This window comes from Elephas maximus, chromosome 4, assembly GCF_024166365.1.
Source record: "Elephas maximus indicus isolate mEleMax1 chromosome 4, mEleMax1 primary haplotype, whole genome shotgun sequence".
Taxonomy (NCBI): domain Eukaryota; kingdom Metazoa; phylum Chordata; class Mammalia; order Proboscidea; family Elephantidae; genus Elephas; species Elephas maximus.
Genome location: NC_064822.1, coordinates 105,315,508 through 105,329,647, shown reverse-complemented (window position 1 = coordinate 105,329,647; position 14,140 = coordinate 105,315,508). Strand labels below are relative to the sequence as shown.

Below are 14,140 nucleotides of genomic sequence, written 5' to 3'. Positions count from 1 at the left end.
GGCAGAGAAACTAGTAGAGGGACCTCCTCTACACTTTCCCTTCTTGTCCCTAAGATGAACTTCAGAGCCAATGGCATCTTTGCTGGGTCCTCAGACCCTCCTCTCCCTGTTTTTAAGCTCCTAAAAAAAAAGCTCCTAGGGCCTCAAAATGATGTCACTCGGTGATGCTACCTCCTGCAGTTGGTCAGGTCTCGCTTGGGAATTCGGGATGTGGGGAGTGGGCTAGGCCCTGGCAGCTCCAGGTGCCTGAGGGGCAGCATGGGGATTAGTGAGGAGGACCAGCTTTGGACAGGGCCAAAGTTAAAAATGATCATCATTTTCAGGCCTGAGGGCTAGGGCCTCTGGGCCTCCTGTTTGGTCTGGGTCTGATGGGCTGGGATGGATTGTCCTGGGCTTGACCTTTCTGGTCTGGGTGATGAAGGGGTTTGGGGAGGGGAAGGAAGCTCATGAGCCAGGGCCTCATTCCCCCAGGCCTGGGTTCTGAGTCCCTTCCTCAAGAAGGCCTGGGGATTTTCGCTGTGGTGAAAATGAGGACTGCCCCCTCCGGGTCCTCTCCCTCCACCCCACCCTATACCCACCAGTCACTTTGCTGATGCTACCTCTTGTCTTTGGGTGAATACGTTCATTCTGCCCCTTGCCCCAGCTTTCCTGGCCCAGTTCACAAGCTTTCTTTGGGATGGAAAAGATTCCTCCAGTTCAATGGACCTAGGGCTGAATGGGAACCCAAGACCTTCAGGCCCTTGCCTATCTTCGGGATGCTTCAGAATTGCCCTGCAATGAACTCTGCAGCCTCCTCAATGGCCCCTCAGGTTTAACATGTTCTTTTGGAATGGGACCTAAATTCCATGTCCTGAAGTTCTGCCCTTTTGTTGCTGTTTCTGCTTTCATAACACCTACTCCATTCCAATCTTCTCTTCTCTGGCTGCACTATTCAGGCCCTCAGAGCTCATATCCTCTCACCAAAGCTAAAGGTGGACACTGTGGGGCAGGGGGACATCTGACTATAAAAGGGCTTGAGATTTCAACTTGCCATTGGCACATTTCCTTCTGGTCCTCAGTTTCCTCCTCTATAAAATGAAGAAAGGGGCTAAACTAGATGCCTTCTGAGGTCTCTTCCAGCCGTGACATTTTGTGATTCGGTTCTGGGTTTGGGGGAGAGGCTAGGTTTGGGTAGGATGAGGCCAGACCATGCCCTTAGCCTGGGGCCTCTTGCCTTTCCTACACTTCACAGTCCCCATTCCTCTTTTCTCTCTCCTTCCCCCTTTTAGCTCCTTGTTCTTTCCCTCTCCATTCTTCCTGTGTCATCTCCAGCCCAGCAGGAAGAGGCCAGTTCCAGTGGAAGATGCCTGGGCTCTGCAGCCCAGTAGGCCATGCGTGGCTCTGTGACTGTGGACAAGTCACTTCTCTCTTATCCCCAGGTCCTTCATTTAAAAACAGAAGTCAATGTGTGGCCGATCGCCTCTGCAAACAACTACCTCCTTTGCCAGGAGACCAGAGGAGCCAGATGGCGCCCGGCTACCGTTACTGACCATTTTGATCAAAGATTCTCTAGAAGAATCCTGATCAAAAGGGGGAAAATGCAGAACTGAATTTAAAATTCTTATGGAAGCCAGATTTTCTGGAGCCATGAAGGCTGGATGAACTCCTGAAACTACTGCCCTGAGATAATCTTTAAACCTTAAACCAAAAATATCCCATGAAGTCTTCTTAAAACCAAACAGTAGTTTAGCTTAACTAGTAAAGAATTTTGCCTCGAGAATGTTGCTCTTTTAAGAACTATCTATATAGGATCAAACTGACAACAGCAACTTGAAAGATTAGATGGGAACCTTAGGGGGCAGTGAGTTTACGTTAATGGGGGAGGAACAACTCAGAAAAGGAAGGTGAGAATGGTTGCACAAGTTGAAGAATGTAATCAATATCACTGCATTGTACACGTAGAAACTGTCCAACTGATGTATGTTTTGCTGTGTATATTCTCAACAGCAACAACAAAATAAATTAAAAAAGGGAGTCAAAATGACTAGTAGGGTAGCAGGGAGACTAAATGAGAGAACCTTTTATTCAACAATATTTTTGTGGGCCTACTTTGTGCCTGGACCCCAGGGAAACAGCAGAACAAAACAGGCCAGGTCCCCGCTCTGGGGCTAACCTTCTAGGAATAGTGACCACTGATGGTGGGCATGCTCAGAGTTTTCTCCCTCCTCAGGTCTTATGCCAGCTCCACTGTGTGCCCTGGCCAGCCATGACCTTCCTGGGGCTCAGCTTTTCCATCTATAAAATAGAGAGGTTCTTGTCTGCATCCCCCTTCTCCTAGTACAGGTTAGAAGTATCCAGGGAAGTTGCAGGTATTGAGGGGCTGGTGAGGAGGGGTTGGAAGGCTCCCTTTCCCTGGTGACCATCTCTCTTTGCCTCTACTCCACAGCTCTCAGTGGCTAACAAGGCCCCCGGGACCGAGGGGCAACCGCAGGCAAATGGTGAGAAGAAGGAGACTCCTCCAGCAGTGCCCTCGGCCCCGCCCTCCTATGAGGAGGCCACCTCTGGGGAGGGGCTGAAGGCGGGGGCCTTCCCCCCAGGCCCCACAGCTGTGCCTCTCCATCCCAGCTGGGCCTATGTGGACCCCAGTAAGTGTCTCAGTTCCTGGAGGCTGAGCCTCATGGGGAGTGGTGGGTCCAGATGGAAAAGCTGGGTAGAAGGAAGTTGCCCAGAAGGAGATGCACTTTGGGTTGTATTCTCTGTATGATCTGAGGACTCTTCTGAGGGTAATTCAAGAAGGAGTCCATGAAAAGGGAGAGATGCAATGTCTGCAGTCAGGATGTTCTCGAATGGGGAAGAGGGCATTTTTCTAAGTGACTGAACTAGGGCAAATGGAGGAGTTGGAGGGGGGAGAAAAACAAGGGGCCAGTCTAGAAAGGCCCTCTTAGAAGAAAGGGATGCAGAGAAGAGGAGGAGGAAGGTCAGAGTAGACTAAGGAAGGGGCAGTGTGGGGCTGAGCAGGCCAAGGCCTTAGCGGGGACTGGCTCCCACGGGTCCACCCTGTGAGAGAATGTGTAGTGTTTACCCACTGGCTGGTCTGGTCCCCTGGAGGCCGCAGGGTTGTTGAGGGCCAGGGCACTGGGAATCCACATCGCTGGCCACTCTCCTTGTCTCTTCCGTTCCCCAGGCCTTTTTTGGGTGGAGGGGGAGCAAGATGTGAGGGAGGCGTGTGGATACCAGCCGGGACCTCATTGTCCCTCACAGCTGGCATAATTCACAGCAGACTCACCGGCTGGCTGACCGTGAGCTTCTTGCTGACCAAGAACCCCAGCTGGTGGGAACTCCTCTGCTGAGTCAAGCTGCCTGTGAGGAGCTTTGCCTCAGGGAAGCTTTGCCCCACCCCCCAACCACCAGCTATAAGGACGGGCCTGTCTCAAATCCTCCTCAGCCTTTTTGTGCTCACTTAGCAGCCCCTCGACCTCCGCCTCCCAACCAGGCCCCCTTCCCCCAACAACAGTAAGATTCTAGAAGGGATCCCAGGGACAATGCCCCAGACAGAACCTCTGCTCACAGGGACTGGCCACCATGGTTTATACTTCTTACCACAAACCCCCTCAGCCCCGCGCCCATACCTACCCTACTGTGACCTATTGGAAGATCAATGAAGGTTTGGCATTCATGGGCACCTTTCTCACTACCCCAGACAACCCACAGGACTGCTTTCCCTCTTCTTTTCTCCCCTTTCATGGCCTGGCTACTTGGGCTTTTGGCAGGGAGGAGGTGGAACAGGAAGCAGAGGTGATGGATAAGAGGGTGAGGGTCTCCAGGCCCCAGGCTTGCAGTGGGTCCACCTCTCTCCCTCTTCCTCACTTCCCATACCTTGGTTGCCTTAAGGAGTGTTTTCCAAGAACTGTCAGGACAGGGAGAAAGCTTATCTCAGTCAGCAGTTGACAAACCTTTACTAAGTGTGCACAGTGTCTGGCACTGTGCTAACTTCTGAGAATGCATTGAATTGCAAGACCTGCCTGATTTGTGCCCTCACAGAGCTGACTCTGTACATGGCTACAACACAGTCAAGTAGATGCAGTGATAGAGGCCTGGGCAGCTCGCTTAACTCTGATATCACAGAAGGCTTCCTGGAGGAAGGGGTATCCACACTGAGTCCCTGAAGAGGCATGGAAGAGAGGGTTCAGAGTTGAAGGAATACAACATGCAGGATCCCAGAGGCAAGAGAGCTTGTGGCTGAGAAAAATATACTCAGGCTGGAAAAAGTGGGAGGGAGTAAAGTGCAGTGGACAGGAGGGCCTTGCTCACACTAGGCCGTGGAAGCTTTGAAAAGGAATTTGAAGTTGAATAAGGAGCAGTGGGGCCCCAAGAGCTCCTAGCAGAGCAGTGCCATGGTCAGCTTTGCTTGTTTTGAAAGATCAAGAAGGAGGCTATTGTTGTGAGGGGATGATCTCGGGGAGATGGCCGGGGCGGCGTGGGCACGTTTGAGGACTTGGGAATGTCGATCTGAGGGCAGCATTCTCCCCATCAGGCACAGAGCCATAGGCTTTTCATTGTTACCTCCTTTAGTCCTCTTGAGGTGGGTATCACCGACCCTATCATAGAAAAGATGCTCAGAGAGGGTTGGTGACATGCTCAAGATCACACAGCTAGTAAATCCACACTTGGGTCTGTCCGACTGTGGGGCCTGTGCTCTTCTGAAAGCCTGAGTTCTGGGACTGTGACCTGAGTCTTCATCCCATCCACATCCCCACTGCTCGCCCTTGTCCTGGCTTCTTTTTCCCTCCCAGGCCTTCCCGCAGTCCTGGTTCCCAGCAGGAGCACCAGCCAGTCTAATTTCTGCCCACATTTCCACATCCAACTAGTCCCCAGTCCCCGCCCCAAGGACCTCAGAGAGAGGCCCTGGGATGTGCTAGGTAGCCTGGGAAGAGTGGATGTCCCTCTCTGATCCTTGACTCCCACTACAAAGGAGCCAGTGTCCAGGGAGATGGGTTGGGGAACCAGATGGAAGGGTCACATTTGTGTGGCAGTTTGGCCCCTGGGAGCCGTGGTCATGGTGGGGGGAGGGGAGATGACAGTTCATTCCCAGGATCCAGAGCAGGGAAAGCAAGAAGTGACCAGAGAGGGATTTGGGAGTGGGGTGGGGTGGGGTGTATGCTTCCAAAAGGGGCTGGAGAAAAGGGCTTCGGCAGGCCCAGAGGGTCAGTCTGACAATGAGGCAGCTCTGAGCTGATGGCTCTTGGGGTAGTATTTATATGTTCAGGGTGCCTCTCATAGCCCCTTCACCTGCCCACCCCAGGCAGTTCCAACTATGAGAGTGGTTTCCCCTCTGGAGGCCTCGAGCGCTTCACTACCTTCAGTTGGGATGACCAGAAAGTTCGCCGAGTCTTCATCAGAAAGGTAACTGCCTCTCCCAACAGTCCAGAATTGGGAGACCGGGTCAGGGAGAGACCCTTGAGCTGACCCTGGCCCAGCCCCCTGCCTGAGTAGGGGCACGCCATCCCTCCTACTTTCTCTTGTAATCCCAGCTGGCAGCACCTATCGGGAGGTGTCTTCTTAGTTCTCACCTAGTATCCCCTGCTGTGGCCTAAGCACATTGTCTTTCCTTTCAGGATACTGTGGGCCCCTTTCCTGTGGGTGTGGGCTCTGGAGGGGTCTTTTCTCCCCTTTTGTCCTGGGCCAATTCCAATGATCCCTTGAAAGGAGGGTGTGGACCCGGAGGAATGTAGATGGAGCCACTGGGAGGCTGGGGGCTCCTTGCTGGTGGGCTGAGCCTATAGGCCTCACAGGGCTCCCCAAGCTAAGTGGAACTCCCTTCTGTCCCTAGGTCTACACCATCCTGCTGATCCAGTTGCTGGTGACCTTGGGTGTTGTGGCTCTCTTTACCTTCTGGTGAGTTGGCAACATGGACTGGTACCTTTCAGGAGTGGCAGTGGCCAGGCATGGGCAGAGAGACAGAATCAGACTTCTATTGGAGTGTTTGCCTGAAGAAATTTTTGCAGGGGCACATAAGATGACCCTCCATGTGGGGAATAACCTCAGAGAGTGCACACGGGTGGGGAGTTCTCTGTCCAGAGTGGGCCCCGGGGTCTGGATGCACAAGTACCACTGGACCTGCAGGTGACTGTGAGGCAGTCACTTCTCTCAGGTCCCTCTGCCCCACACCGGGCATCTCAGGCCCACCTGCCACACACCAGGCATCTCCAGGTGCCCATAGCCTGGGACTGAGAGCTGGGGCCCCCTGAGCCTCCAGGGGCTACATTCCCTCTTTCTTCCTCTCAAATCCTGTGAACTGTGTGGGGAGGCAGATGCTGAACCAAAATAGAGACTGAGGCTAATTTCTGACTCTCTCCTTCCCTCCCTTCTCTGCAGTGATCCCGTCAAGAGCTATGTCCAGGCCAACCCAGGCTGGTACTGGGCATCCTAGTGAGTATGCCCTGGTCCCCCAGGCTTCCTTCCAGAGGACCATCAGTGGTACAAGGAGGAGCTCTGTTGACAGATCCCAAGCTCATGGCTTCCCCCAACCCTGTAGGGACTGTTCTCACAGATGCCCCAGTTCTGCTGATTCAGAGCATGTCCAGAGAAACCTTTCGGGGTATTAGGATCTGAGGGGGAAGGGAGAAGGTGGGGAGTAGGTTCTGGTGCCTGCACAAAGAAGGAAGGGTGGGGCTGGGGCCCTGGCTGGAGAGACCTAGACATTGGCCCTGAGGGGGGCTGGGATACTTTGTCCCACACTAATGATAATGTTGCTACTCTTATTAATATTATTATTAATGCTTATGAATTACTAATCATAATAGCTACCACTTATGGAGTGCCTAGTAAGGGCTGGGCATTGTTCTATGTGCTGGATGTACAGTGTGGCATTCTATCCTTAACTCTACTTATATGTTTACCTCAGAAACCTGAGGCTCAGAGAGGTTGAGTAATTTGCCCAAGGTCACACAGCTAGTCAGTTGTTGAGCTGGGATCCGAATCCTGGACTCAAGTTAAGACCTGCGCTCTTAGCCACTCTGCTCAGTTGACTGCCTTCAGCCCATGGGCCACTTGGCTCCTATTTATCCTATATTCTTTAAGGAACATGGCAGAGAACTTGAGTAAAAAGGTTTGACGGTGTGAGTGATTCTGACCCATCCTGTCCGGGCAATTCAGGGATCATTCTGGATAATTCCAGGCCAGAACCACCTGGGGCTCAGAATAGAACTGCTCTGGCCACAGTCTCCTCCTTGCACCCATTGCGGGCCCAGCCCTGTCCTGGAGCTGCTGGGGAGGAGCCCTCTGCGTGGGAAGGGGCGGGCAGTAAAAGGCAGCAGAAGGGGGAAGGAGTGAGCCTTGTATACCAGAACACTCAGTCCACACCGGGGGGGTTCGCCTCAGAAGATGGGCCAGGAGGCCTGGGGCAGTGTCCCAGGGAGGGAATGGCTTAAGCAAAAACATGGAAGTGAGAATGGAGGTGGTACAATTGGTACACGAGGGACTAGACTGGCCGAGGGCTGGGGAGCTCTGTATGGAGACCCTAGGACGTCTAGGAGCGTAGTGGGGCTTACACGGTGTAGGTTATGAATGCCCATCCACGGCTCTTCTAGCCCTGTTCCTGGAGGGGAGCTGGTATGGAGGTGAGCTCAGCCCCTGGACCACTGAGCCCACAGTGGTCCCAGAGTGCCTGGAGTTCACACAAGCCTGGCAGGAAGCAGACTCATTCTGGCCTCTGGGGCTCCTGGGAGGAGAGGAGCTAGCTTGGTCAGGCTGGGGGTTCAGAGACAAGACATTTACACCCAGAGCCTTTCTTAGGGTGCGGGGCAGAGGGCTGTCTGCAGACCAGGCAGGGAGACATGTGCCTTGGGGAACTGGAAGGCATGGTAGGGTAAAGCTAATGAGCCCCCAGGGACCGTTCCGAGGCCAGCCCACATGGCAGGTTGGCATGGCTCCCAGCGCGTCAGCACTGCTTGGCAGCCTCAGGTGCCCCATGAACTCGGGCGCGGAGTCCCCGGGCCTCTCTCCAAGCCTTCTGTGGGAGGGCCTGTGAGACCCCATGCTTTGAGCAGAAGATGGCAGGGGGAGAGCCCAGGAATGAGCAGGCCCAGGAAGTGGGGGCAGAGCCCACCCCATGGGGGGGTAGGTAAGAGCCTGTGGTAAGATGTGGAGCCCTTCCCTCCTCCTCTGGCTCAGGAGTTTGGGGTAGTTTCGAGGCGTGGGGGTAGGGGAGGAGGGAACATCATTATTGTAAGTCGGAAGTGGGCATGGGCTGTGTGCTTTCATGGGGGTGCCCCAAAGTCTTAAATGTGCTTGGGAATTTCACCACCAGGGTGCTGCCCTATTCTTCCAGGAAGCTTACCTGGAGCTCTGCCCTGCCTGCTCCCTGCCCCTCAGCTCTATCCATTCTGCCCCCTGAGTCTACCTCCGCCTCTGAGTCCTGGTGGGTCTCACCTCCTCCAACACACCAAGTGTCCTCTTAGGGCTCAGCCCCTTTAGAATAACAACAATAGCAATAAGAATAAAGCTGCTTCTTTTCTTGGGTGTGAAGCACTGTACTAAGCACTTTACATATGTTTTTCATTTGATCCTTACAACAACCATCCTAGACAGATGCTATTCTTTTACTCCCTCCGTGTTACGATGACAAAACTGAGGCTCAGAGAGAAGCTATTGCTTCCTAATCAGCAATACCTGTTGCCATTGAGTCTATTCCGACACATTTCAGCAATAATCCAACACGTAATCAGCGATAGCAATGATTAAAACCCACGTCATTTTGTTGCAAAAATGGTGCACGTACCCTCTGTGCTCAACTGTCTCCCCCAAGCCCAGGACCAGGTCCTGAAGCAGGACAAGGTCAGGGAGGACCCTGGATTTGGAAGCTGGACTTTTACCTGAGCCTCACCTTCCCCCTGCCCCCAACACACACACACACACTGTGAACAGCCTGTGGCTCCAACCCAGGCTCTGATGTGCAAGTCAGTCTTTCACTTGTTCTGTGACTCATTCTCTGCCCCCTGGGATGGCAGCCTTCTCTCCTCCTGCTTTCTCAAGGCCTCAGTCATCTCTCTCAGTGGGTTTTCACCTTATTGTCTGGTAGTTCCCATTGAGCCTCAGCGGGAGCTGCAGGATTACCTACAGGGAAGGAGTAAAGGCTGGGGGTGAGGGGAAAAAAAACAGGCAGAGTGTGAGACCAGGGCCAGGGCAGAGGTGGGTCAGAGCCTCTCCAGGAAGCTGTCAGTCAGCCAGCTTCTAATTAGAATAATAACCGCTCACAGAACCAGGCCCTGTGCTAAATATGCGTTGTTGCCTTCGTGCCTGGAAACAGCCCAGTGCGTTGGTACCATTATTCCTGTTTTACAAATGAGGAAACTGGGGCTTAGCAATTAGGTACCTTGCCCAAGGTCACACAATAGTAGTGGCTGAGCTGAGACTTGAATGCAGGATTGTCTGGCTCTAAAGCCTTGTTCCTGACCACTTGCTGGGCCATAATTCCCATGTCTTCAGTCCCTCTGCCCTTCCTCCTGCCCCCTTTTCTTGAGGATTAAAGAGATATGGACCAGAGAGAAAAGGAAACCAGAAGCTCGTCTTCGGGAAGCTTCCAGTGTAGCCAGGGTGACAGGACCCTCACTCAGAATACACACAGACAAGGGTATTTTGTTATCTCATTATTGAAGTGACTGACCAGCGCCTCGAGATCAGAAGAGAGCAGATGCCAGAGTTTTTCTCAGCCAGGGCCCTATTGGCATTTGGGGTAAGACAGTTCCACACGGAGCAGGATGTTTAGAGTCCCCTAGCACTAAGACTAAAAAAAAAAAAAAAAAAAACCGGTAAAACCTCCCAATCACTATGACAATAGTCACACATTATTTGAGAACCGTTGAAGAAGATGAAGAATAGGAAAGGGTTAAGATAGGGGTGTCTTAGTCACCAAGTTTAATGGGCTTGTCTCAACCCCTGTATACATGGCTCTTTGGCATAGTCTGACATTTCATTCAGCAGATATTTAGAGACTACCTACCAAGTACTAAGGTCCCTGGATGGCACAAATGGTTTGCATTCGACTACTAACCAAAAGGTTGGCTGTTCGAACTCACCCAGTGGTGCTGCGGAAGAAAGGCCTGGCGATCTGCCTCTGTAAAGATTACAGCCAAGAAAACCCTAATGGGGTAACATATGGGGTCACCATGAGTCAGAATCAACTGAACAGCAATGGGTTTTTTTGTTTGTTTGTTTTGTTTTTTTACCAGAAGTAAGGCACCAGGTTAGATGTTGGGAATACAAAATGAATGTCTCGGGCTGGTCCCCCCATGTGCTCCATCTGGGCAGCGAGTCAGATAAGCAGACCTGCAGGGTAGGGGGGTTAGCCCCTCTAGCCCAGGCATAGGTGTCCTTGCCAACCTTTCCAGGCAAGAGCAGTGTGTGAGGGCAAGTTGAGGGGGTGCAGAGTGTGTCGTGACTACAGGGCAGAGTGGAGGGGGCAGAGTGTCATCAGAGATGGGCTGGAGAGGGGCCAGGGCCCACTGGTCATGCAGGACATTGCCGGGTCTTTGGGGGTTTTAAACAGAGGAGTCATGTGATTGGATCTGACTGTAGCTTGGAGGGTAGAAGGTGGTGCTAGAGGCGGGAGGACCAGATGGATTCCTGCAACAGTCCAGACCTCATCTACAGTGAGGGTAGTGGGGATGAAGAGAAGGGGACAGATTTGAGAGCTTTTTTTTTTTTTTTTTGGGTAGGAGGATCAACAGGTCCAGGTGATTAATTGGCCAGGGTGGGGTGAGAATCAAGGATGATGCCTAGGTCTCTGTAATACAGAATACAGGAGAAGGGGCAGGGAACGTGAAGAGTTCACTTCTAAACTGCTGAGTTATAAGCGTTTCTGAATAGCCAAGTCTGCCTAGTAGGCAGTTGGATTTTCCCAACCTGGGGTTGAGAAAGAAGATTTAGGTTGGAAATATGGGTGTGAGTCATGAGCGTTTGCCTGATAAAAGGAGTTACGTGAATAAACCATCTCCATTTCCCACCCCACTGCCCGCTCCTGGGAGAGTGTAAAGAGAGAAGAGCCCAGCCAGGACCCTGGATTGAAGGAACCAGGCATATTCAGAGATGCCCTGCAGAGTATTAAGAAGGAGTGGCCAGGGAGGTAGGAGGCAACCCAAAAGTGTGTCATGTGGAACCAGGGGAAGCAGTGGGAGTGATTGTTATTTAGAAGTCAGGTAAGGTAAAGACTGACAAGTGCCAATTGGACTCAACAAGGTCACAGTGACATGGCAAAACCAGCTCTTATAACATGGGCTTGAGGCTGGCTTTGTTAGGTTGAGGAGTAGCTGGGAGCTGGGAAAGAGGAAACATTGAGTGGAGACAACTCTTTTAAGAAGCTTGGCTATGAGAAAGGATAAAGTGGCAGTAACCAGAGCCAGGGAAGATGCTGGTTAAAGCGAGGAGGTTTGTGTGGAGAAGAGGTACCAGTGAGAAGGTTGAAGATATTATAGATGGCCATGGCAGTTGAGGACGGGTACCCAAAGCCCAGGTTGGGGAGCTTTGCCTGGGATGGGAGGAGGGATCAGAGAGCACATAGATGTGATTCATGCAGGAGCCCCACCTCATCTTCTGGAATTTTTCTGGGATACATCAGGCCAGCCTGTGAGGAAGTGAGGCAGCTGTGAGGTTTGTAGATGGGGGAGGAAGTTTGGAATTGCTCTCATGGGGGATGATGGGAGAACTGAGGAGGGAGAGGGGGAAAGGTGGCAGTGCCACACTGAGGGCCCACTAGGGGTTGAAGACCATGTAATAGATGTGGTACCAATCTGGGTAGGCGTGGGCCTCGCCTCTGGGTCCTCAGCCCTTGTCTTCCACCTCCTGCACTGGCCTCAGCCTCCACTGCTCTCCAGAAGGTCCTCAGTCCTCAATTCCTGTCTCTGGGCTACCCATTAGCTCCAGCCAGCTTCTCACTGGACACTGCACTGGATCCAAGCAATTCATTCCACAGGCACTTTCTGCTTTGTGCCAGAGGCACTGGCCCTGCTGAGCTTACTGTCTAATAGGGTTAACCAACAAAGAAGTAACTAACAAGATAGTTACAGGCAGAGAAGGGCTGTGAAGGGTGTGAATGAGACAGTGACTAAGCAAGGATTCTGAAGCCAGAGTGCCTGGCTTCTAATTCTGCTTTGGCTATGCGGTAGCTATATGACTTTGGATAAGTCACCTGACCTCTCTGTGCCTCAGCTGTAAAGTGAAGAACATACTGTATAGAGAAGATAAGGGGATGAAGTTAATGTTTACAAAACACTCAGAGTTGTGCCTGGCACATAGAAAATACTGTATCCCATCTTCTTGCTTTAAGTAATGTAGTGTCTGGAGAGGCCACTTCAGTTTGGGTGGTTAGGGACAGCTTTCCCACGGCACCTAACATTCAACACAACTGATTTTCACTTATCAACTATCTTGTTATCTGACATTTTGCATTTACGACAATAGTAAAAAATCTCCTATCCGACAGTTTCGCACATTAACAATGTATGTCTGGCAGTAGCAAAACCCAAGGTGTGAGGCAAGAGTAACACTGGCTGTGAAGGTTAAGGTTATGTGTCAAGTTGTCTGGGCCATGATTCTCAGTGGTTTGGCAGTTATGTAGTGATGTAGTCATCCTTCATCTTGTGATCTGATGTGGTCATCCTCCATTTTTGCATAATGCCAACTTTTGCATAATAACCTGGTCTTTGGAACCTAATCATGTTGATAAGTGAAGAGTGAGTGTATTTCTAGAAGCAGGCTCATCCTATCCCCTTCCTTTCTTTTTGGAATTGGAGTACCACTCGGCCCACTGTCAGGATGACCATGGCCTTCTCCCCTCCTCACTCTGTTCACCCTCCTCGCTGCCCTGTGGGCAGGGGTGTCAGAGAGTTGGATTAGTAGGGGGAGCTGGGTGGAGGGACCTCAGAGGGACTCACTGATGCACCCTATCCATCTGTTTCTCTCAGCGCTGTGTTCTTTGTGACATACCTGACCCTGGCCTGCTGCTCTGGACCCAGGTACGATGATGGTTTCTGGGAACATGAGCAGCATCGTGGAAGCTGTGCCTCAGCCCTGTCTTCCACCAGTGTGCTGTGCCCCCTTGGGAGGGCTCTATCCTTCTCTGGGCCTCTGTCAAGCAAGCTTGCCCCTCCCTCCTTTACTTGGCACCTCTGAGGTAGGGGGAGGACAGACAGGGGCAGATGGAGGACATGGGGATGGGTCAGAGGAATGTAGCTGGGGCCAGGCAGAAACCCCTTCCCTGTATCAGGGACCCAGCCTGCAGCCTCTGGCACCTTCGACTTTGCTCTGAACCCTGGCTTGTCTTACAGGAGGCATTTCCCCTGGAACCTGATTCTTCTGACCGTCTTTGTAAGTGATAAGGGGCTGGGGGCGATATATGGATGGGTGGGCTGGGAGCAGAGCTGAAGGAGGGAAAGAGGGTGGGCTTTGAGACCCAGGAAGTCTGGTTTGGGGATGTCCAATGCGAGGTCCCTGGAGGTTAGGAGTGTTTTCACCCCACTTCTGCAAAGAGTGAACCCTGGTGGCGCAGTGGTTAAAGCACTTGACAGCAAACCGAAAGGTCAACAGTTCGAACCAAGCAGCCACTCCGTGGGAGAAAGATGTGACAGTCTGCTTCCATAAAGATTTACAGCTTCGGAAACCTTATGGGGAAGTTCTATTCTGTCCTATAGAGTTGTTAAGAGTCAGAATCGGCTTGACGGCTATGGGTTTGGGTTTTTGGTTTTTCTGCAAAGAAGTTCTGCTCTCTCTTCCCCCTTTCCATGCACTGTTGCTCTTCAATGTGATTTTGTTTTTAAGGTTTGTATGGGGCATCCTAGAGCTGTGGACAGTGAATGAGAGGAGGGGGGTCTTAGTAAGGGAGGAAGAGCAACAATGGGAAAGAAAGAAACAGCTGGCAAAAGGCCTGTCAGGGATGCTCCTTAGCCAAGTCTGAGTTCTGGAAGTAATCATGTGCAGGGGTGAAGCAGACTCAGAGCTAATGGGACATGCAAGGGGTGGAGACCCAGGCTGGCCCCCAGAGTCTGAGTTCTGGAACATTCCCTCACCCTGCTTTCTTTTTTCAGACACTGTCCATGGCCTACCTCACTGGGATGTTGTCCAGGTAAAGGGAACAGATGGGGAGGGAGGGGAGAGTGGCCATAGGCTA

At 52.1% G+C, this 14,140-nt stretch overlaps 1 protein-coding gene across 5 annotated transcripts in view; it reads left to right on the top strand.

Annotated features, from left to right (window-relative positions):
• Positions 1-14,140, top strand: part of FAIM2 (Fas apoptotic inhibitory molecule 2) — a 94,083-nt gene that overhangs the window by 57,588 nt on the left and 22,355 nt on the right. For all 5 annotated transcript variants that reach the window (XM_049883078.1, XM_049883076.1, XM_049883075.1 and 2 more), the window contains 7 exons: positions 2,426-2,624; positions 5,282-5,382; positions 5,810-5,874; positions 6,355-6,408; positions 12,939-12,989; positions 13,302-13,341; positions 14,058-14,095. In XM_049883078.1, coding sequence (XP_049739035.1) covers positions 2,426-2,624; positions 5,282-5,382; positions 5,810-5,874; positions 6,355-6,408; positions 12,939-12,989; positions 13,302-13,341; positions 14,058-14,095 — 548 coding nt within the window. The remainder of the gene's footprint in view (positions 1-2,425; positions 2,625-5,281; positions 5,383-5,809; positions 5,875-6,354; positions 6,409-12,938; positions 12,990-13,301; positions 13,342-14,057; positions 14,096-14,140) is intronic.